Raw genomic sequence first — 21,395 nt, 5'->3', positions numbered from 1 at the left:
GTATACTATCCAAACCTTCTATAGGACATTTACAGTGCTAAGTTTCAGATTGTCCACATTGATTGAGAATCACTGCGGCTATCTAGGAGGACTGGGTGGGGTAGGCCTGGATTTTTTAACTCATGAGGTAGCTGTCACTGTCAATAAAATGCCATAGCAACCACAGTGAGAAACAGCTATGTAGGCTAGTTATCGCTCTTGCTGTAACTATGTCTGTGTGTAAAGGAAGTGGAATTCATTTTATGTTAAAGAAAGAAACACACACAAAATAAAAAACACACAATGAAAATGGAGATCTCTTGAGTTCTTTTTTGAAAGCCTGTAGTCAAAAATTATTTTTTAGTTCTTTGTCAGTCAAATGGTGCATCTAATGGTTAGGGTGTCAGTCCCAGTTTTAAAGTACAGTGCCAGTTATTTCCCTGATAGTAGTAGCCTCCTTAAAACTTGTATATTGTTTATCCTGCGATTTTAATTGCAGCTGTTTACTCTCATGTTTAATGATTTTGTGAGTATTTAATGCTTGCTTTATTTTATAGGTATCTCTGTCCATTTTGGAAGTAGACCATTATGAGTGTTTGGTTTTAATGGCCATAAAATGAACTATTGGATTTGATCTCCAGCATCCCTTTAGCTGTTAAATTCTAGGATTCTTTACTTTGTGACCATGATTTAACAGAAAAGTCTTTTTAAAATAGTGTTTTATTTTGATTTTGGTTTAGTAACTTTTATAAAAATGTATACTTGCTTAATCCAAAAAATCAGTAATTACTCTGATTAAGGTATCATATTAGTATATTTGGGTCCAGGGAGTAAGCTCTAATTGTGTACAGTTAGGTCAAAGTTGATACTAATTTATGAGGTGGTACACATTGACTTCTAAACACCAAAGAACTAAAAATTTGAAACTTAAAACTTCATATTCTCATTAAATGAATGAAAATAAAGTGTCTTTATCTTTAGAAGATTTTTTAAAAACCCTAAATCAATAATTTGTGTTCATAAGAACCAGTCATGGATTAAGACCCTTTGTAAATACTAGTTTTGGATTTAAATACTTTACTTGAGACATGTAGTAAAACTAATCAAAATTTGACTTAACATTTAAATTATTCCAGTATATCAAATCGTATACTGATTCTCTTTTCCTCTAGGTTTAAAAATCTTTTTTTTTTTGAGACGGAGTCTCGCTCTGTCACCCAGGCTGGAGTGCAGTGGCGCGATCTCAGCTCACTGCAAGCTCTGCCTCCCGGGTTCACGCCATTCTCCTGCCTCAGCCTCCCCCGAGTAGCTGCGACTACAGGCGCCTGTCACCAAGCCTGGCTGATTTTTTGTGTTTTTTAGTAGAGACGGGGTTTCACCATATTAGCCAGGATGGTCTCGATCTCCTGACATCATGATCCGCCCGCCTCGGCCTCCCAAAATGCTGGGAGTATAGGCGTGAGCCACCGCACCCGGCTGAGTCTGGATAACTTTCACACAACTTTTCCTTGATCTGTAAAATGACCTCATGAAGGAAGGAATTGATTGAAATCATATTATTAACCAACCTGTCTCTTTATGAGCTCTACTAACTACTAGGATATAATCATCCTTTTGTCTTTTTCTGAGGCCCTACCCATTCACAGTAAAGATTATATGTCAGTAAAAATCCACCTTGTTGTTCTTTTTGAATATTGTAACCATTTTTGCCCAACTTCAGTCTTCAGCTACCTTTGTGTGTGTGTGTATGTGTGTGTTTTGTAATACCTCAAAGACTACCAACAGTAGTTTGTTCAGAGACAACATTTATTCTGGGCTAAATTTTGTAAGCCAGGAGGCCTACATGTGCTTTCTTTAAAATCTGCCTCTTCTTGGGCCTCAGCTTCCACTTAACATTTTTTCTTACACTTTTCAAATAGTAGATAAAATTCTTTTAGAGAACAAAGGGAAGCAAAATAGATGTTCTGCTTGCTGTTGTATATCAGTTCCAAAGAACGTTTGTCTCACTTGATTGTCATGTTGTAGCTAACAAGTGAAAAGCAAAACTTTTTTATTGTCCTTAGTATTTTTGTCAATCAGCCAAGTAGATGAATGGAAGAGTAGGTAAAGAAAAAAATAGTAAAAGGAGCTATAGATGATCTAGAAATAGACAACAACCTGCTGTATAATTTGCAGGATATTGGTAATTCAAATAGGTCCACTTTGGGAAAGTGGCTCATTTGCATTTGGTGCTGTTGTCTGGACTTCTTTTCTTTAAACAGTGAGGGAATTGAGCATGATTAATAATCATGTGCTTATCAAAGCTCTATGTCTTGCAAAGTAGTAGAAGACTCAACCCTGGAAGGGCATTTATTGACAAATTACGGAAAAGATCAGTGATAGGACAAACTTTAGTCGCTGATTGACCCAGGGGCTCAACTGATGTCCAGGATTGACAAGCACATGCTCACTCGCTCACTCTCTCTCTCTCTCTGCTCCACGTGCTGTCTATTGGATCCATTTTCAGAGACTTTCCCCTTGTGGTATCAGATGACCACAGTAGCTCTTCATGTGTCTCTCAGATTTAAGTTCAGTTAGAATAAACAAGTGTCTGCCCCAGAGTCACAGCAGAAGTCTTGTTACCACCCGTTGGCTCTTATTAGGTCACATGCACATTCCAGAACTGATGATCAGCATGACTGCTGGGGATATCTGGGAATGGGCATGGAACTCTGCTCAGACTCTGTTGAGCATTGGGGAAGCACAGATTCCTAAATGAAAAGTGAGGCTATTGCTGAAAGATAAGGAAAGGGATGCTGAGGTGGCAAATAGCAAATACGACAGTGGTCCTTCAGTTCTGATTTATTGTATAAGTGGGTACATTTGGTGTTATTTCACGATTTTGTGACCTATGAAAACGTCCATTTTGACCTATTAAATGTGAAGACGTAAAGTGGAGGCTGTATAGTAGATATAGGTTCCAGTCTTAGCTGTGTTACGTATCCCTGTTGTTGAGGAATTCAAAGGCATTCAATGAATAACAGTCTTTTCTCCTGCTTGAATTCTGTGAAGAGAAGACAAATTGGCACATAGGAATAAAAAAAATCAGTTTTATTACTTCTGAAAGCTGGAATGGATGACTTGGTTTTTGTGTGACAATAAGGCTCTAGTATTGAACCCAGAACTAAGCAATTATTTAACTCCACTCCAATGGGCTTTTAAATCTTGGGGTCTGCCCCTAAGAATTCACACCAGAATACATGAGTCCTACAGATATCTGGCTCCCCACAGAAGGCAGAGGTGAAGAAGCTACATATGTCTAGTTTCTCTAGCAAAATCTCTTACCAGGCAGGTCATTTCACATCCATGATGATTGATGAGGTAGCAGGCCAGGAGTTGTTGAGGAAAATTCCTCTTTGTGGAAACCAGAGGACAGATGAACAAACATGCCCTCAACACACAGACTTATCTTAATTCTTTTATTTGTTAAATAATAATCTGTTTTAAGGTTAGTGTGATGTTCAGGCCAACAGACTCTGGATATAGAAACCTAAGGAGATTACCAAATAACCACCCTCTCCAGTTTTTCAAGTTGGATTATTATAATAATTGATATGTGCGTAGGAGGGAACCCACTTTGCCTAGGAGATGAGTAAAATTGGTAATAATTAGACAAGCATAAGGATTTGTGAAGTGGGAGGAAGCAGGCAATGCAAGAAAATGTCTTGCAGAATCTATAACTATCACGTCTTTGCAAATTTAACCTAAGGCAAGCAAACTTTTCTCACCTAGCCATCCTGAACTCACTGATACAGATTCTAAGTTTTTAGCCCATTCTCCAGTTCAGTTGTTCTCACAAGTGTGCTCCCTAGACCGATAGCATCAACTTCACCCCAAAAATTGTTAGAAATGCAGATTATTGAGCCCCACCTTAATCTACCTGAATCTAAAAATGCTTGAGGTGTGGGGCCCAGCAATCTAACCAGTTCTCCGGGTGATTCTGATGTATGCTGAAGTATGAGGACCATATACCATGATTACAGACATCTTCATAACAGTTTCATAGCTGAAGATTTATTGCATTGGCCATTCTAATCTTTTCTAGTTCTAATCATCGAACATTTAAAAAATATTTTTGAGTGCAGGTAGATTGCTTGAGGTGGAAAGAAGTTGAGTCTGTAAAATGGAGCGAGAGAGTCATGAGCAGTGGGGCTGCATTTTCATCTTGTAGGTTTAGATTCAGTGGCATGATGCCTATTTCAAAAACTAAATGTAGCAGCAGAATGCTCAGGACATTGTATGTGTGAGATATTAGAATGAGGAAGAACCAAGGGATTAGTGATTCTAATTTGCGTAGAAGAACTTGAAGATCAGGAAGAAAGGGGGTTATATACAGAAGAGACTTTTCAAAGATAGAATTAACTTAGTAACAGACTGAAGCCGGAAAGGATGGAATCAAAGGTGATTTAAGATTCCTAGCTGAGCTGATAAGTATAATGGTGGTGGCAGAGCTGTTAAATGAGTGAATGAGATGAGTCCATCGTTGGGCGTGTTAACTTTGAGGTGATTGTATGGAGAAGAAAGCTTATCTTTAGTCAGATTAGAATAATAGGAGGAGTTGAAAGTATGATGAAGAAATAAATGTAATGCATGTATTCATTCCTTAGACTTTTACTGAGTGTCTACCATGTGTCTGGTACAGTTTTAGGTTCTCAAGATGTAGAAATGGACAAACTGTACCCTCAGAACTAGTACTGTAGATGGAGGGAAAAAAATAACATATAAACAAATGAACAAGATAAATTTAGGTAATAATAAGACTGGGCAAGGAAAACAAAAGAGTAGAGAATTTCTTTAGATAGGGGGTCAAAGGAAGACCTGAGGTGGTGACATGTGATAAGTCATATAGAGTATAGTTTTTGACAGCCAGAAGATGGTAGAGTCACAGAGTGGCCAATGAGAATTACAGGAAATAATAATATTAAAGGATCTGTTACGCTTTTTGTCCTTTCAGGCGCTATTCCATATGAAAGATTTGCAGAGAGAAATCCAAGTATAATATTAAAAAGAACTTGGGCTTGGATACAGTCCACCTCAGACATTTCAACCATTTGTTAGCTGGGCAGAAAACTCACTTTCTTGAAGTCTGCTCTTCTCAGTAGAAGAAGAAGGAGTCATACTTCATGGGATTAAATTGTAATGATTAAGTGAGAGAATGAATTTAAAACAACTAGCATAGTGCCTGGAACAATAACACTAATGCTGAGTGGATCATAAAATTCAGTCATGTGAACTGCAGTTTCATTTAATGTTGATGTAATCTAATGTCTTTTGATACACAATTTATTTAAAAGTTGTACTTTGATCTGTTATGCAAAACACTTTAAAAGCACAAGACTGAAGTTCAAAACTATTTATGTTATTAAATAATGTACTTTAGCTACCTGATGACATTTAGAGAATATGCTTATGTGCATAATACTCTTAAGATAGATTTTATTAACTTTTAAATATTTTCTTCTTACAGATGTGTACATCTCATGATTGATACGGAGAAACTAGTCATGGGCCAAAGGTCAAGATACTTCTCTGGGAAATGTTGCTGCTGATGCTGCTTTACAAAGTCATACAATGAGTGTTTGGTTTAAGAAAGATTTTCATATTTAAAAGATTTTCATCTTGGAAATACATCAAGTGAAAATTAAATTCTTTTGGGAAACATTTTCCTTCTGATATATTATACTTGTAATGGGCGACATGGCAAACAACTCAGTTGCTTACAGTGGTGTGAAAAACTCTTTGAAGGAAGCTAATCATGATGGAGACTTTGGAATTACGCTCGCAGAGCTGCGGGCTCTCATGGAGCTCAGGTCCACAGATGCATTACGAAAAATACAGGAAAGCTATGGAGATGTCTATGGAATTTGCACCAAATTGAAAACATCTCCCAATGAAGGTGAGTTTTATTACGCTTGTTTTTGGTTCTTTGTGCAAGGAGTTCTATATATTGGGCTTAAAAATAAGCATGCTTATATTATGTTGGTGATTGTATGATTATGACATAATTATAGTGACATTAAAAATGGGTTATCAGATTAGTACAGGTAAAGTATTTTTATAATAACACATAAATGTTGCAAATTAATTTATATGTTTTAGATTGGCGGGATGAAATATTTTGTTCCATTATACATACTACTGCTGCCTGTTTATGATAAAAAGATTGTCTTCCCTTTGAGCTATGAAGGATGGAACCAGGCTTGGATGCCTCCCAGGGATTTGGTGGAAATAAACTCTCAGATCACTATCCTTCATTTTGCTGGGTGGCTTAAAATAGTTGTCACTGTCAGTAGCTGATTGAGTTGGTTTTAGCTTATGAGGCTTAACCTAACCTTTAATAATTAGCTCAGGAGTTCCTAAAGCAAATGAACTAGATTAGACGGAAGTTAGTTTTTCACCTAACAGACATTTCTTTTAATAAAACTAGTTTTCAGTCTTTGAATTATGTTGAATATCCCTGTTTTCACAGAAGCCTTTGGTTTCATAAATTTGTATTTGTGGCAGGTTTTTCTTTTTGAGAATCAAAAAGGAAAATTCATTATAACTTTCTGGCATTATGGTCTTTGAAATGATTTCAGAAGGTTGCCTTTTATAAATTAATCAGATTGAACATAAAATTAAGGTTAGGACATTTCTGGAAAGCATTTCCAAATTGTAAAGGCAGAGTTGGGAAGGGACACTTATGAGGATGAATGGGGATTACAATTTATTTTATTAAAGATGAGAAATTATTAATGTAAAATTTTAAAGTATATTAGTATATATTCCAAAGCCAGTTATAGAGAAATTAAGCAAAAGTATTTTTCTTCATTTCCTGAAACATTTTATGCCATGCTATTGCTTAGATGATATTTAATGTAATAGCAAAAAGGCTTTTACAAAATTAAGTAACTTTAAATTATATTTTAAAATTATTTAAAACCCTTGTAACCTATGTAATTCATTGTGAATTGTTAATTATTTTAATGATAGGTAGTTACTTTGATTTCTCTGAAGTAGCATGATCTTGAGGAAGCCAGAGTCAGTATTCACACGTGTCCCAACAGGGCTTCTTTAGACTATTTGGAATATGTTCTTTTCCTGCAAGACCTGTTAACTCTTCAAGGTTTTCTGGATCTTTTCAAATTGGAACCACTAGAAGCATCAGCTTCTTAGTTATACCTTAGATATGTTATACCATTTTAATGTGGTTGGGTTTGATTACTACAAGATCAATCCCAACTATTAATACATTAAGATGGTATTGCATATCTAAGGTATAACTAAGAGTATCAGGAACAGTTCCCATTGGACTTTGAATAGATAGTAATTTGACAAAATTGATTGCATACCTAAGGTATAACTAAGAGTATCAGAAACAATTCCCATGGCCTTGAATAGACAGTAATTTGACAGAATTGATCGCATACCTAAGGTATAACTAAGAGTATCAGAAACAGTTCCCATGGACTTTAATAGACAGTAATTTGACAAAATTTGAAGCTTATTCATTATGCAAACTGACTTTGAGTTATTATAACATCTTAGAGATTTGTACATTAGTATGTTGTTCTCAGCTGGTAGATCTGTTAATTCAGCTTAACCATTAAAATCTCATGGTTTTATCATCAAGTTGATAGGCAACGCTAACAGTAAGGAGCCCTCAATAGAACAATATAGTTTCTTCATAAAAGCAATATTGAGCTTTAGTTTCAAATCTTCACTCAACTGTACTTCCCCTAACCTGTACTTCCCCTAACCCTAACTTGCATTTCTCTATTAATCAAAGTTCTTGTCTTCCGATAACTGAATACCCCACCACCTGAAAATGAGAATGCCTTCTCATTTTTATAGACATGATTTCTCATAAGTTTGCACTACAGTTTCTTTCATGCTGTTATTTGGAGCGGTGCCTTTTAAATTGATTTAATTAGTGAAGTTAAGTTAACTGAAAATTTTGCATCTAGTACAGTGGTTTTTAAAATTTGATAAGGGGATAGTTATGTACCCTTTTGACAGTATGTTGGAAGCTATGGATAATCTCTAGAAATACCCACTTACCACTCAGAATTCTATGTGAATTGTTGCTGCTTTGGGCTATTAGATAAATTCATGCATTATCATCCCCTCTTTAATTCGTAGAAAGTGTTTGCTCATGTTCTTCCTAGTATTGTGAATTTCATATTTGCTAAAATTTGTATAAACTATTGTCCTCACTGTTTATATATACACAATTTGTTTTTTTGAAATGATCTTTTAAAAATAATGTGAAGCAAGCCATTTTAAGCATTATACTTATATTTGCAGTTGAAAATACGAATGAAAACAGCAGTGCGGTGGCTCACACCTGTAATCCCAACACTTTGAAAGGCCAAGGCAGGAGGATTGCTTGAACCTAGAAGTTCAGGACCGGCCTAGGCAATATAGCAAAACCCCATCTCTGCAAATAAAAAGATTAACCACTGTGGTGGCACATGCATCTCTGCTATTCAGGAGACTGAGGCAGGAGGATCACTTGAGCCTAGGAGTTTGAGACTGCAGTGAGCTATGATTGCACCACTGCACTCCAGCCTGGGTAACAGAGGGAGACCCTGTCTCAAAAAAACAGCAGCAGCCTTCACTAGAATGTTATTTCCAAAGAATCTTCATAGTTTTAGTTTAACTTAGTAGAAATAATTCACTCAGAAACATTTTGTCACTGATCAAGCATACAAATGGTAATAAATGAAACATGACCAGGAATAAGCAATTAGGAGTTTGTATGTCCAAGGAAATGAACTAGACAGCAAGTACTCTTTTGTTAGAATAACCTGTTTATAATCAGGGAAAGTGAGAATTACAATGATTCTTCAAAATACATGAATTTCAGTTAGGTAAAACCGAAGTTGTCGTACCTGTCCCTTTAGTTCATTCATTTATTGATGACGTATACTTTCTTCAGACTTAGGATATTGATTGTCCTGTGTTTTATATACTTCCGCTAAAAAAGGTGGTGGGGCCTGGCAGTTACTGGAAGGCAGTTGTCGGTGTATAATTAAATCATCACAATTTTGGAGACTTTATGTAAGAATATGTGCATCTTAGAATTGCTGAAATTTTGTAGTATTTTTTAGTATCTGCCATGCAGGAGGCATTTTTCTAGGCCCTGGGTATACATCCATGAATAAAACAAACATCTCTGCCTAATTTTCACATGTTCACATGGGGAGACAGTTCACAAGACAACTAAATGAAATGTGTAGTGTGTTGGCGATACGTTTTTAAAAAAAATGAGTGGAGAAGAGAAATCAGAAATATTGGGGGTGTCAATATTGGATTTCTGTAAATTATGGAGGAACAACCCAAGACATTTCTTAGGCAATAACCACAAAAATGATAGCTTATCCTTATGATAGATAACACTTTTTGTGCTAGATTGGTTATTAGCACTTGAAAATATTAAAATAAGTTAATATTTTAACAAGTTTATTTTACAGCCAAAGAACCCTCAGCACAAAAAAGTTAAACAGTTTACCCAGAGTCTCACTCTGGCTCCAGTCTTATTCTGGCTTCAGAGACCATGCTTTAACCACCGCATTGTGTGTTGCCTGTTACAAAAGTTCAGTTCACTTAGCTTGTGAAAGAGTTGCAATACGAAGAAAGAGGTAGCGCAGTCTTCTCAATAGTAATTTTTGATAGGGAAAAAGCATTTTGGAATTACATGGTGAAAAAAAATTTGGTTTAAGGTTCTGCTTATCAATTTGTTCTTCATTTAAAAAACATACCCTGACCAAGTATGGTGGCTCACACCTGTAATCCTAGCATTTTGGGAGGCTGAGGTGGGAGGATCATTTGAACCCAGGAATTTGAGGCCAGCCTGGGCAACATTTAAAAAATAAGGTAAAAAAAAAAAAAATGAGCCAAGAGTGGTGACACATGCCTGTGGTTCCAGCTACTCAGGAGGCTGAGGTGGGAGGATCGCTTGAGTGTGGGAGGATCGCCTGAGTCAAGGCTGCAGTGAGTCATGTGTGATCCCACAAAAGAGTGAGACCCTGTCTCAAGAACAAAAAGAATGCCCTATTCAATAAATTGTATTTATGTGATTCCTTTTTGTCTTGCCCATTTATCACTTGTTTTCTAACAATATGTTTTGAAGAATATCGTATGCATATCATATGCATGTGATACTGGTCATTAGGAAGTGTTTTGACCAGATGTAATTTTCATATTAAAAACTTCCCAGTGGTTCTGATTAACCATCCTAACTCCTAAAGAAATTGGAAATATAAATTGCAAGGTGAACTGGAATGGAGGCTTGTAACTTCATATTTTTGGCTCTCTTAGAGAAAGCATCTGTCTTACAGTCCTCAAAATCCAAGAATGCACTTTTATACCAAAATAACCTGCTTCTAACATCCTAACTGCATCAAATTACCTTCACAGTTTTTTTTTTCTTCTGTATCTTTGTTGTTTTCCTGCATTGACTTTCTTAGTCATATTCTAAATCACATTCCTTGATCCTTATATTTTTACACTAGCTTTTGGTATATCTTTCATCTCTTCGTGGTCCTGTGTTATCTATGTTATATTTTATGTTGGATGGTAGACTTTTTGATAATAGAGTTTCTGGTATATAGGCCTCCAGCCCTACTATCATGTTTCTTATTGAGAGTTCTACATTAAAAAAGGAATTCATGTTTTTAAATGAATTCATAAAAATTAAAGGCAGGTGCCAAGTGGTATTCGGTAAGAGGCATGGCTTCATGGACTTGTAAAGGGCAAGAAAGCAAATGAGACACTAAGCTTTTAAGTGGTGGTTGCTGAAATTAGGTCCAGGATTTTCTCCTGAGCTTTAGTTTTGAAAGCCCAAAACACACACAACCCAGAGTGTTGAACTGGTTGCTTGTCAGTCTCCCCCACTAAACTACGAGCTCTTTGAGGGCAAGTGGTAGGGAAAGGCATCCTGAGTTATTTCCCTTTGTATTCCTAGTGCACAGTGACATAGTAGGCATTTGGGAAAGAATGTGTGAGTTTGACTTGAGAACAGTGTCTCTTAGATTTGCAGTTAGGGAAGGGATCGCCTCCTCTTTTGAAATTGAGAAAATCATGAGAATATTAGATTGTTTCCCAAGAAGAATAAACATAAACATAAATTTTTATGTACTTTCTTGGTCTGCACGTTTTCCTGTGTCCCTCACTTAGAAAAGTCAGGTTGGCTGCTGCTATAGGTCCACCATGATGCAGACTGTGTTAGTCCATTTGTGCACTGCTATAAAGAAATACCTGAGTCAGGGTAATTTATGAAGAAAAGAGGTTTAATTGGCCTCATGGTTCTGCAAGGCTGTACAGGAAGCATGGCATCAGCATTTCCCTGGCTTCCGGTGAGGCCTCAGGGAGCTTTTACTCATGGCAGAAGGTAAGGTGGAAGCAGGCACATCATATGGTGAGAGAGGGATCAAGAGAAAAAAGGGGGAGGTCCCAGACGCTTTTAAACAACCAGATCTCATGTGACCTAACTGAGCAAGAACTCACTTATCACCAAGGGGATGGTGCTAAACTGTCCATGAGAAGTCTGCCCCCATGATCTAATCACCTCCCACTAGACCCCACCTCCAACATTTGGAATCACATTTCAGCATGACATTTGGAGGGAACAGACATCCAAACCATATTATTCCACCCCTGGCCTCCCACCCCCCCAAATCTCATGTCTTTCTCACATTTCAAAATACAATCATGCTTTCTCAATAGTGTCCCAGAGTTTTAACTAATTCCAGTATTAATTAAAAAGTTCAAAGTCCAGAATCTCATCTGGAGATGAGTTCCTTCCATTTATGAGCCTGTGAGATCAGAAACAAGCTATTTACTCCAAGATGCAGTCATGGGACAGGCATTGGGTATACCTTCCCATTTCAAAAGGGAAAAATCAGCCAAAAGAAAGGAGCAGTAGACTCCACAAGTCTGAACCCCAGCAGGACAGTCAATAAAGTTCCAAAACAATCTTCTTTGACTGCATATTCTGCATCTAGGGCACACTGATACAAAGGGTGCAGTCCCAAGGCCTTGGGCAGCTCAGCCTCTGGCTTTATAAGGTAGGTGCAGCCCCTGTGGCTCTCTCTTAGGTTGTAGTTGAGTGATTGAGGCTTTTCTAGGGTTAGGATGCAAACTGCCAGTGGCTCTACCATTCTAGGATCTAGGAAACAATGGTCCCCTTCCCACAGCTCTACTAGGCAGTGCCCTGGTGGGGACTCATTCTAGGGGCTCCAACCCTACAATTCCGCTTGGCACTGCCCTAGTGGAGTTTCACTGTGGGGGAGTTTCTCTGTGCCTAGGGGCAGAGCCCCTCTTGTGGCACCAAGGCTTTCTGATATTTCCTTTGAAATCTAGGGGAAAACTGCCAAGCCTCCGCCACACTTGCATTCTGAGTATCTGCAAACTTAATACCACATAGGAATTACCAAGGCTTATGGATTGAGCCCTCCAGAGCTGTGGCCCAAGCTGTTCCTGGGACCCTTTGAGCGAAGGCTGGAGCCAGAGCAGCCAGGATGCAGGGAGCAGTGTCCTGAAGCTAAGCAGGACAGCTGTACCCTGGGCCTAGCCCTTGAAAGCATTCTTTCCACCTAGACTGCTACGCCTGTGATAGGAGGGGCTGTCCCAAAGATCTCTGAAGTGCCTTTGAGGCCTTTTTCTCATTGCCTTATCTGTGAACACTCAGCTCTCTTTTAGTCATGCTAATCTCTCTAGAAAGTGACTGTACCACAGCCCACTTGTTTTCCTTCTCTACCACAGGGCCAGGCTGCAGATTTTCCAAACTTTTACCCTCTGCTTCGCTTTTAATTATAAGTTCCAACTTCAGGTCATTCCTTTGCTCCTGCGTCTAATAGTAGGCTGTTAGAATCAGACATGCCAGTTCCTGAATGTTTTGCTGTTGAGAAAAGTCTTCTGTTAGATACCCTAGGTCATTACTCTTAAGTTCAAACTTCCACAGATCCCTCAGGCATGTATACAATACAGCCAGGTTCTTTGCGAAGGTATAACAAGGGTGACCCTCGTTCCAGTTCCCAATAAGTTTCTGATTTCCATCTGAGAACTTGTCAGCCTGGACTTCAGTGTTTATATCTCTGTCAGCATTTTGGTCACAACCATTTAACCAGTCTTTAAGAAGTTTCCAGACTTTCCCTCATCTCCCTGTCTTCTTTTGAGCCCTCCAAAGTCTTCCAGCCTCTGCCTGTTACCCAGCTACAAAGCCGCTTCCACTTTTTAAGGTATCTTTATAGCAGTGCCCCACACCTCAGTGCCAATTTTCTGTGTGTGTTCATTTTCGTATTGCTATAAAGAAATACTTGAGATTAGGTAACTTATAAAGAAAAGAGATTTAATTGGCTCACAGTTCTGCAGGCTGTACAGGAAGCATGGCACTGGCATCTCCCTGGCTTCTGGGGACGTCTCAGAGTGCTTTTACTCATGGCAGAAGGTGAAGCAGGAGCAGACACATTACATGAGAGCAGGAGTGAGAGAAGGAGGAGTTCCCAGACTCTTAACCAGATCTTGCATGAACCTACTGGGCAAGAACTCACTTATTACCAAGGGGATGATGCTAAACCGTTCATGAAGGATTCACCCTCATGATCCAATGACCGCCACTAGGCCCCACCTCTAACATTTGGAATCACATTTCAACATGAGATTTGGAAGGGATAAACATCCTTACCATATCACAGACATACATACATGTACATGTAATATAAACACATACAGACACACATATACATATGATATATGCACAAATACTGACAAAATTTCTAGTACAGAATTTGATAAGACTGTAGTATGTGCTGTGTGTTAACTGAGATTGTCAGTTAAATCTACCTTCATCCAACATTCCAGTAAATTCCCCCCACTTTATTTCCTAAATTGGGACATAATTTTATTAGTCCCTGCAATTGGGATGCTACATTTTCTTGTAAAACATTAAGATCTTAATATAAATGATATTTTATTTTATAGTATGTTCTTTTCAAATATAAAGACAGTACTTCTGAGCTATTATCTAGTCATAGATCAAATACAGACTTTTATTACTCCAAACAGTGATGGAGTCAGACCCTAAAAGCATATAATTCTGAGGCTACTTTTGATGTGTTTTGGTTGTATTTTCTCTTTGTGAAGCTAACTGGGCCATAAGAAGATCAATTCCATGCATGACCTTGGCCTCATTGCCACTACTCTACAATTAACTGAGCCAATTAGGCAGAAGATTTCTCATTATATGTTTTATAAGTTATTCCTAATAGTTTGGTATCATTTATATTTTTTAAAACTAGGACCAGTAATTTCTTTGCCATTTCCACCAGCTTAGCTGTATCGCATACTTTACTTTCTCCCTCCTTACAGTAGAAGCCTCTTCTTGGATCTTTATTAGACAAACATTGCAGCCCTGAATTCCAAGGCCTCTGGCCTCTTCGAAGGAATACCTGTGGTATTACCCTTCGTCTCCTATATCATCAGTGTTGTCTTCTCCACTTGATCATTGTCATTAAGTCACTTGTCTTAATGTCTGTCACCTACTTTTAAAAAACAAAATGCAAATAAAACCCACTTGAACTCATCTTTACTGATTTATTTCTGCCCACTGGATCACACTCTTGGAAAAAGTTATCTATACTTACTGTCTCCACTTGCTCATTCCCACTCTCTGTTCAGCTCTTTTCTAATCAGACTTTCTTCCACGCCAGTGCACTGGAATATTCCTTACAAGGTCATCAGCCTCTATCTAGTGAAAGAAAGTGTTCCATTCTCTGGTCTGTTACTCAGCCTTTTAACATCATTTGCCATAGTCAGCCAAATCATCTGTTTAAAACCTCTTTTCGTCTCTGGGCTTCTGTAGTAGTACCTGAACATGTTTTGTTTTGTTCCATTCCCCTCCTCCCCTGCCTTCCTTGCCTCCCTCATTGGCTGTTTCTTCTTAGGTGCCTTGCACTCCTCTTGCCCTATTTGAACATCAGTGTTGGGTGCTCCAGTGCTGTAGCCTCAGCCTAGCTCCCTTCTTATCTGCTTTAACTTTCTGAGAGCTCTCATTGGGCTTGTGGCTCCAGAATCAATATAATTGATGACTCTGGCTCAGACTTCTCCTTGAGTTCTGAATATGGAGAGCCAGCTGTCTACTAGACACCTCCACTTGTTTTGTTTAAATCTGTGAAACAGAACCATTAACTCCTCCCTCCCCTTTCCTCCTAATTCTTCAGTTCTCAAAATCGCCTGTCTTGGAATATGACTACCATCCACTCACTTAAGTGCTTGGAGACCCCGCCCCCTCGCCAAAAAAAAAAAAAAAAACCTTTCCCTTTCATCCTACATCCAATCCTTAAGTACGTTGTCTGATCTCCTTCCAAAATACCTGACAAATCCACTTATCCCCTTCTGCCTCCACTTCTAAAACCGAAATTCAGGCACCATCATCTATACTTTATAAGCAGCAGCCTCCCAACTGGCCTCTTTCCTTCACTCTTGCTCTCTTCAGTTTCCTTCAGATAGCAATTTATGTGATTTTTCTAAAATCCAGAGTAGTTACCACCACTCTGCTTTAATGGTTTTCACTGCACTTTAAGGTGAGAATGCCATTCTCCTCTCCCTAGCCCCTATGTTCTTACCTTTGGTCACTTTTTCCATTTTGACCCTCTCTTCTTTCCTCCTGGGTCACTGGGTTTTAGCTACAGTGGCTTTGCTTCTGGCTAGTAAATCTTCTAATCTTGTTTTGATCTCTGGGCCTTTGTATTTGCTTTTGCACTGCTGGGAATGTTCTGCTCGAAAGTCTTCTCACCCTTGACCCCTGGAGGTTCAGACTGAAGCCAAATGTTAGCTCCTTAGAAAGGCTAAAGTAGCCCAGTAAGAGAGTTCTAGTGGACCTTTTTTATTGTCTTCATTGTACTTGTCTGTAGTTATTTTAATTGTCTACTGTCTACCTCCAGGATAGTATAAACTTATTGAATGTTCTTGTTCACACTGATTCCTCAGCATGTAGAACAATCCCTAGAAGTAGTAAACATTCAGTAAATATCTATTGGGAAACAGACTATTGTTACAAAACTGTTCGTTTTATTATATTTAGATTGTGTAAGTTTATTATTAATAGAAATTAATTGTCCCTCAAATTGAATTAATACATTACTTTAGTGTTCAGTCAGTTTATAATTGGTGTTCCACTTACTTAAGAGTTGGCCTGTTTATGATTTATGAACTGTGTATACCTTCTCTTTTGGTTCTTCAAAACAACCTTGTAAGTTTGGCCAGCTGATATTAGTGCCCTCCCTTGACCCCCAAAGAGTTAAGTGACTTGCACAAGATTTCAGTAGGTGAACTGGAACCTAGGTCTTCTACTTCCTGTACCAGATAGTTTTATTGGTGTAGTGTCCTAGGTGTGTGCTTTTGTGTGTGTTGGTAGTTTAGAGGAATTACAATAGCATTTAAGACCTTTACTTCCCATACTCTCTTCAAGATATGTTTTAAAGCTATCTTTAGCTCTGTGACTGTTCTTTTCAGTGGTAACAAAATATTGGTCCCTGTTATAACCAATATAAGTTAAGATTTGGCCAATTATTTTTTTAGTGGTGATATTTATCAGGTGTTACAGGTATGTCATATGTATTCAGTAAATGGTAGTCTTTATACACTGTGAGTTAGGCTGATACAACCACTATCTCCATTTTTTTTTCTTTTTGCTAGTAAGAGCATTCAAACACAAGATAAGACAAACCTACCCATAGACTAATCTCATCCTTATTACTGCAGTCCTTTGCTGCCTTGCTTTCCATTGACTCTGAAAGATTAGAGCTCTTTGGAAGCTTTCAACTGATAAGTCTTTTTTTTTTTTTTTTTCCCAACTGAGAAATCTAAAATACTTTCGGTACTGCCCAGTATGGACCCTGTTATAGTTAGTGAGATAGTTTTCTGAAATCTTGGAATCTTGTTGAATCCTTCAATGAAGTAGATAATTACTTTAAAGCTATATGTTCATTTCTCATTATTTATTCTAATAATGTATTTATATTCCCTCTTCTACTCTTTGCCTGCCTAAGCAGTGAGATTAATAGTTAAAGCACTTAAAGCTGAGAGTCTTACAGTAATCTGCTGTTTTCCTGTCTTCCTCCTTTGATGTTCTCTTGGAATAGGCTCTTGCCAAAAACACAAATTGAAGTTAGATTTAATATGAGAAGTTAAAAATGATATTATCCTGTTTATCTCTGCCTTCTTCTCTAGCATTCTTTTTCTTTCTTTCTTTCTTTCTTTTTCGGAAGCAGTCTTGCTGTTTTCCCCAGGCTGGAGTGCAGTGGCGTGATCTTGGCTCACTGCAACCTCGGCCTCCTGTGTGCAAGCGATTCTCATGCCTCAGCCTCCTGAGCAGCTGGAATTATAGGCACCCACCACCATACCTGGTTAATTTTTGTGTTTTTAGTAGAGATGGGATTTCGCCATGTTGGGCAGGCTGGTCTTGAACTCCCGACCTCAGGTGATCTGCCCGCCTCGGCCTCCCAAAGTGTTGGGATTATAGGCGTGAGCCACTGTGCCTGGCTTCTCTAGCATTCTTACACAGACTAAGGAAAAATACCATTTGTCACTGCTGTCTGTACTGTTACACTCCCACAATAATGTACATATGTACACACTTTGCATTAACTAATCGGGATATATCTGGGTTTGACAGGATCAACAAGGTTAAAGACTTACTCGGTAGGGTGAAGGAATGGCAAAATGGATGTTCATCCCACTAGCGCTGTCTTAACCTCCTCATATCTTTCTAATTCCATAGTCTAGACAATAAATGTTACCTCATACAGTATATGTCCTACAATATACCTTTTACCTTAAGTGACAATAGGTACATTCAATAGCACCACCTATCACTTCTAAGGAAGATCATCCTAAGTATCGTGTTAATGTGACTTTGCGAATCTTTTATCAATCTGACAGAGACATTTTAGAGAAGCCTTTAGAGCTTGTGATAGATTAACTTTTCACTGTTATTCAGCAAATGAGAGTAAAAAATCAGCCTTTCACTGTTGTCCAGGGTGCAATAACTAAACCAAATCTATGTCTTTATCTATATAACTAAGCCAAATATACATACATATATATGTGTGTGTATATATGTGTGTGTGTGTGTGTGTGTATATATATGTATTTTTATATAAACTTCCCAGTTTTGTGAAGGTGGTATCCTAAGGTCAGGGAAATGTTTAACTCCAATATGAAAACCATCGAACTGTCATAACAGTTCTGATTGCTAACATATACAAGATGGTATAAGATAGTATGATCAGAAATAAGCAGTGTTGACTGGGCATGGTGGCTCACATCTGTAATCGCAGCACTTTGGGAGGCTGAGGCAGGTGCATCACCTTAGGTCAAGAGTTCGAGACCAGCCTGGCCAACATGGGGAAAACCTGTCACTACTAAAAATACAAAAATTAGCCAGGCATGGTGGCATGCACCTATAGTCCCAGCTACTCGAGAAGCTGAGGTGGGAGAATCGCTTGAACCTGGGAGGCAGAGGTTGCAGTGAGCCGAGATTGTGCCACTGCACACCAACCTGGGTGACAGAGCAAGACTCTGTCCCTAAAAAACCAACAAGCAAAATAACAAACAAAAATAAGCAGTTGGGAAAGTGGAAATTCTTAGTCCAGTCCTGACTTATCTACTTAAAGTGTTCTTTTAAAGACCTGCACATGTTTTTCAGTGATTTAAATTCTGTACACTTAAAGCATGAAAGTAAACATTTTGGTAGGGTCTTAGAAATTACAATCTAGAGTGATGAGTTAAGGTATTTTGAATAAAAATATGTATTTTCATTTGTAAGAAGTAAAACTATTCACTGAAATTTGTTTCTTTTTATTAGGTTTAAGTGGAAACCCTGCAGATTTAGAAAGAAGAGAAGCAGTGTTTGGAAAGAATTTTATACCTCCTAAAAAGCCAAAAACCTTTCTTCAATTAGTATGGGAAGCATTACAAGATGTCACTTTAATTATATTAGAAATTGCAGCCATAGTATCATTGGGCCTTTCTTTTTATCAGCCTCCAGAAGGGGATACTGCACGTAAGTAAATGGGGGGAAAAAAAAGACATGTCTGATGCTAGCTCAGCTAATTCATTTAGTTAATGCATAATAATAGCTGGCCAGCATTTATTGATGTTTGCTATGTGCTAGGCACTGTTCTAAGTACTTTAAGTATATTGTCTCAGATAATTTTCACAGTAAACCTATGAATTAGATTGTGTTACCTCCCTTTTACAGTGAGGCACAGAGGTGAAATAACCTATCCATATATGCTTACTATGTGTCTGGCACAGACCTGTGCCACGTATATGACATGGTCCTTGCTATCACAGTTTTTAAGTTTTTTAGAACACTATACTATGAAACAATTTTAGTTTTTAATTTTTGGTTTCTTTTGGAAAATGTCATTATGAAAGCAAAATTCTATTCTCTTCCCAAATGCATTACTAGTCAAGTTCTTAAAGTATTTTGCTATATACACTATTTGAATAATTTCCTTGCTATTATAGAAAATTTCCTTGCCATTATACTATAGGTTGAACATTGCTAGTATGAAAATCTGAGCTGCTTTGAAATTCAAAATTTTTGAGTGCCGACATGATGCCTGCCACAAGTGGAAAAATTCCACACATAAGTACTTACGACAAATTTTGTCTCATATACAAGATTATTTTTAAAATATTGTATAAAATTACTTTTAGGCTATGTGTATAAGCTGTGTATGAAACACAAATTCTTGTTTAGACTTGGGTCCCATCCCCAAGATACCTGATTATATATATGCAGATATTCCCAAATCTGAAAAAATTAAAACATTTTTGATCCCAAGCATTTCAGAAAAGGGATACTCAACCTGTGCAGAGTATCGTAACCAACAGAGAAATCCATTATGGCGTGGTAGATTTGCTTTAACGTGTACCTACAAATGTTTTTTCCTCCTATCTTTCTGTCCCTTTCTCTTTTAAATTTCTTTTTCTGCCTTTTAAAAAATTTATTTCAAATTAATAGTTCTGCTGGTAGATTATGTAACTGGTAGGAAATCTAGCATGCATTTTGGTTACTATATTTAAGTAGCTATAATGTAAAATAAACGGATAGTATTTTATGTATCAAAAGGCTGATTCACCAAAATATTTTTGTTTGTGAAAGCTTCATTCCTATACCCTTTCAAGTTGTGAAGAGATACCTGCTAACTCTAAAAGTTCGGTAGGGTAATTATGTTAATCTGTTTGCATTGCTGTATAAGAATACCTGAGACTGACTAACTTACAAGAAAAGGTTCTGCAGGCTGTACAGGAAACGTGGTGCCAGCATCTGCTTCTGGTGAGGGCCTCAGAAAGCTTACAGTCATGGCAGACGGCGAAGCAGGAGCAGGCAGAACACACGGAGAGAGAGGGAGCAAGAGGTGGCCTGGAGGGGCCAGGCTTTTTAAAGGATCAGCTCTTGTGTGAACTCATCACCATGGGGAGGGCACCAAGCCATTCATGAGGGATCCACCTCCATGATCCAAACAGCTCCCCCTAAGTTCTGCTTTCAACACTAGGGATCATTTCAGCATGAGATTTGGAGGGGACAAACATCCAAACTCTATCAATAATTATGTAATTATTTAAAAGATGTACCTAGGCTCGTGTAAGACTGTATTCTTTCTCTATAAAGAAATTTGGACACAGCATAAACCAGTTTATCTGAGATTAGTATAGTTCAAAGTTTCTTAGCAGCAGCACGACTGACATTTTGAGCGACAAAATTCTTTGCCGCCGTATTCATCCTGCACTCCACCCCAAGTGAGGCAACCAAAAACATCTCCAGATTTTGCTGTGTGTCCCATAGGGAGCAAAGTTGCCTCTGGTTGAAAATCACTATAGATAAGAAGGGATTTAGACAATATTCTTGTCAGTGTTGAGCTAAATTATTTTTAAACTTTTATTTATTTTTACTAAATAAGTAGTACCTATTTTACTGTTTAAAAATAATAATGGGGGTGGGCGAAGACAGTCCAAATAAAAGTAATATTCACTGGAAATCCCACTTCTTTTTTTTTTTTTTTTTTTTAAATGGAGTCTCGCTTTGTCACCCAAGCTGGAGTGCAGTGGTGCAATCTCGGCTCACTGCAAGCTCGGCCTCTTGTGTGGTGGGCCCCTGACCCCCAGCTTCGGAACCTGTGGGCTTGGGGAGGCGTGCCTGTGGCAAGCTGGGCGGCTCGCTGCCAGCTCTGCCTCCCGGGTTCACGCCATTCTCCTTCCTCGGCCTCCTGAGTAGCTGGGACTACAGGCACCCACCACCGTGCCTGGCTAATTTTTTGTATTTTTAGTAGAGACAGGGTTTCACCATGTTAGCCAGGATGGTCTCGATCTCCTGACCTCGT

At 38.2% G+C, this 21,395-nt stretch overlaps 1 protein-coding gene across 6 annotated transcripts in view; it reads left to right on the top strand.

Moving 5' to 3' along the window:
- Positions 1–5,484: 5,484 nt before the first annotated feature.
- ATP2B1 (ATPase, Ca++ transporting, plasma membrane 1) overlaps positions 5,485–21,395 on the top strand; it is a 67,969-nt gene continuing 52,058 nt past the window's right edge. For all 6 annotated transcript variants that reach the window (XM_011988909.1, XM_011988908.1, XM_011988906.1 and 3 more), the window contains exons 1-2: positions 5,485–5,914; positions 18,869–19,066. In XM_011988909.1, coding sequence (XP_011844299.1) covers positions 5,707–5,914; positions 18,869–19,066 — 406 coding nt within the window. In that variant the 5' untranslated portion in view covers positions 5,485–5,706. The remainder of the gene's footprint in view (positions 5,915–18,868; positions 19,067–21,395) is intronic.

This window comes from Mandrillus leucophaeus, unplaced genomic scaffold (genome assembly GCF_000951045.1).
Source record: "Mandrillus leucophaeus isolate KB7577 unplaced genomic scaffold, Mleu.le_1.0 Scaffold340, whole genome shotgun sequence".
NCBI classification, from domain to species: Eukaryota; Metazoa; Chordata; class Mammalia; order Primates; family Cercopithecidae; genus Mandrillus; species Mandrillus leucophaeus.
Note: the sequence above shows the minus strand (reverse complement) of the source record. Positions and strands in the feature narration are given on the sequence as shown.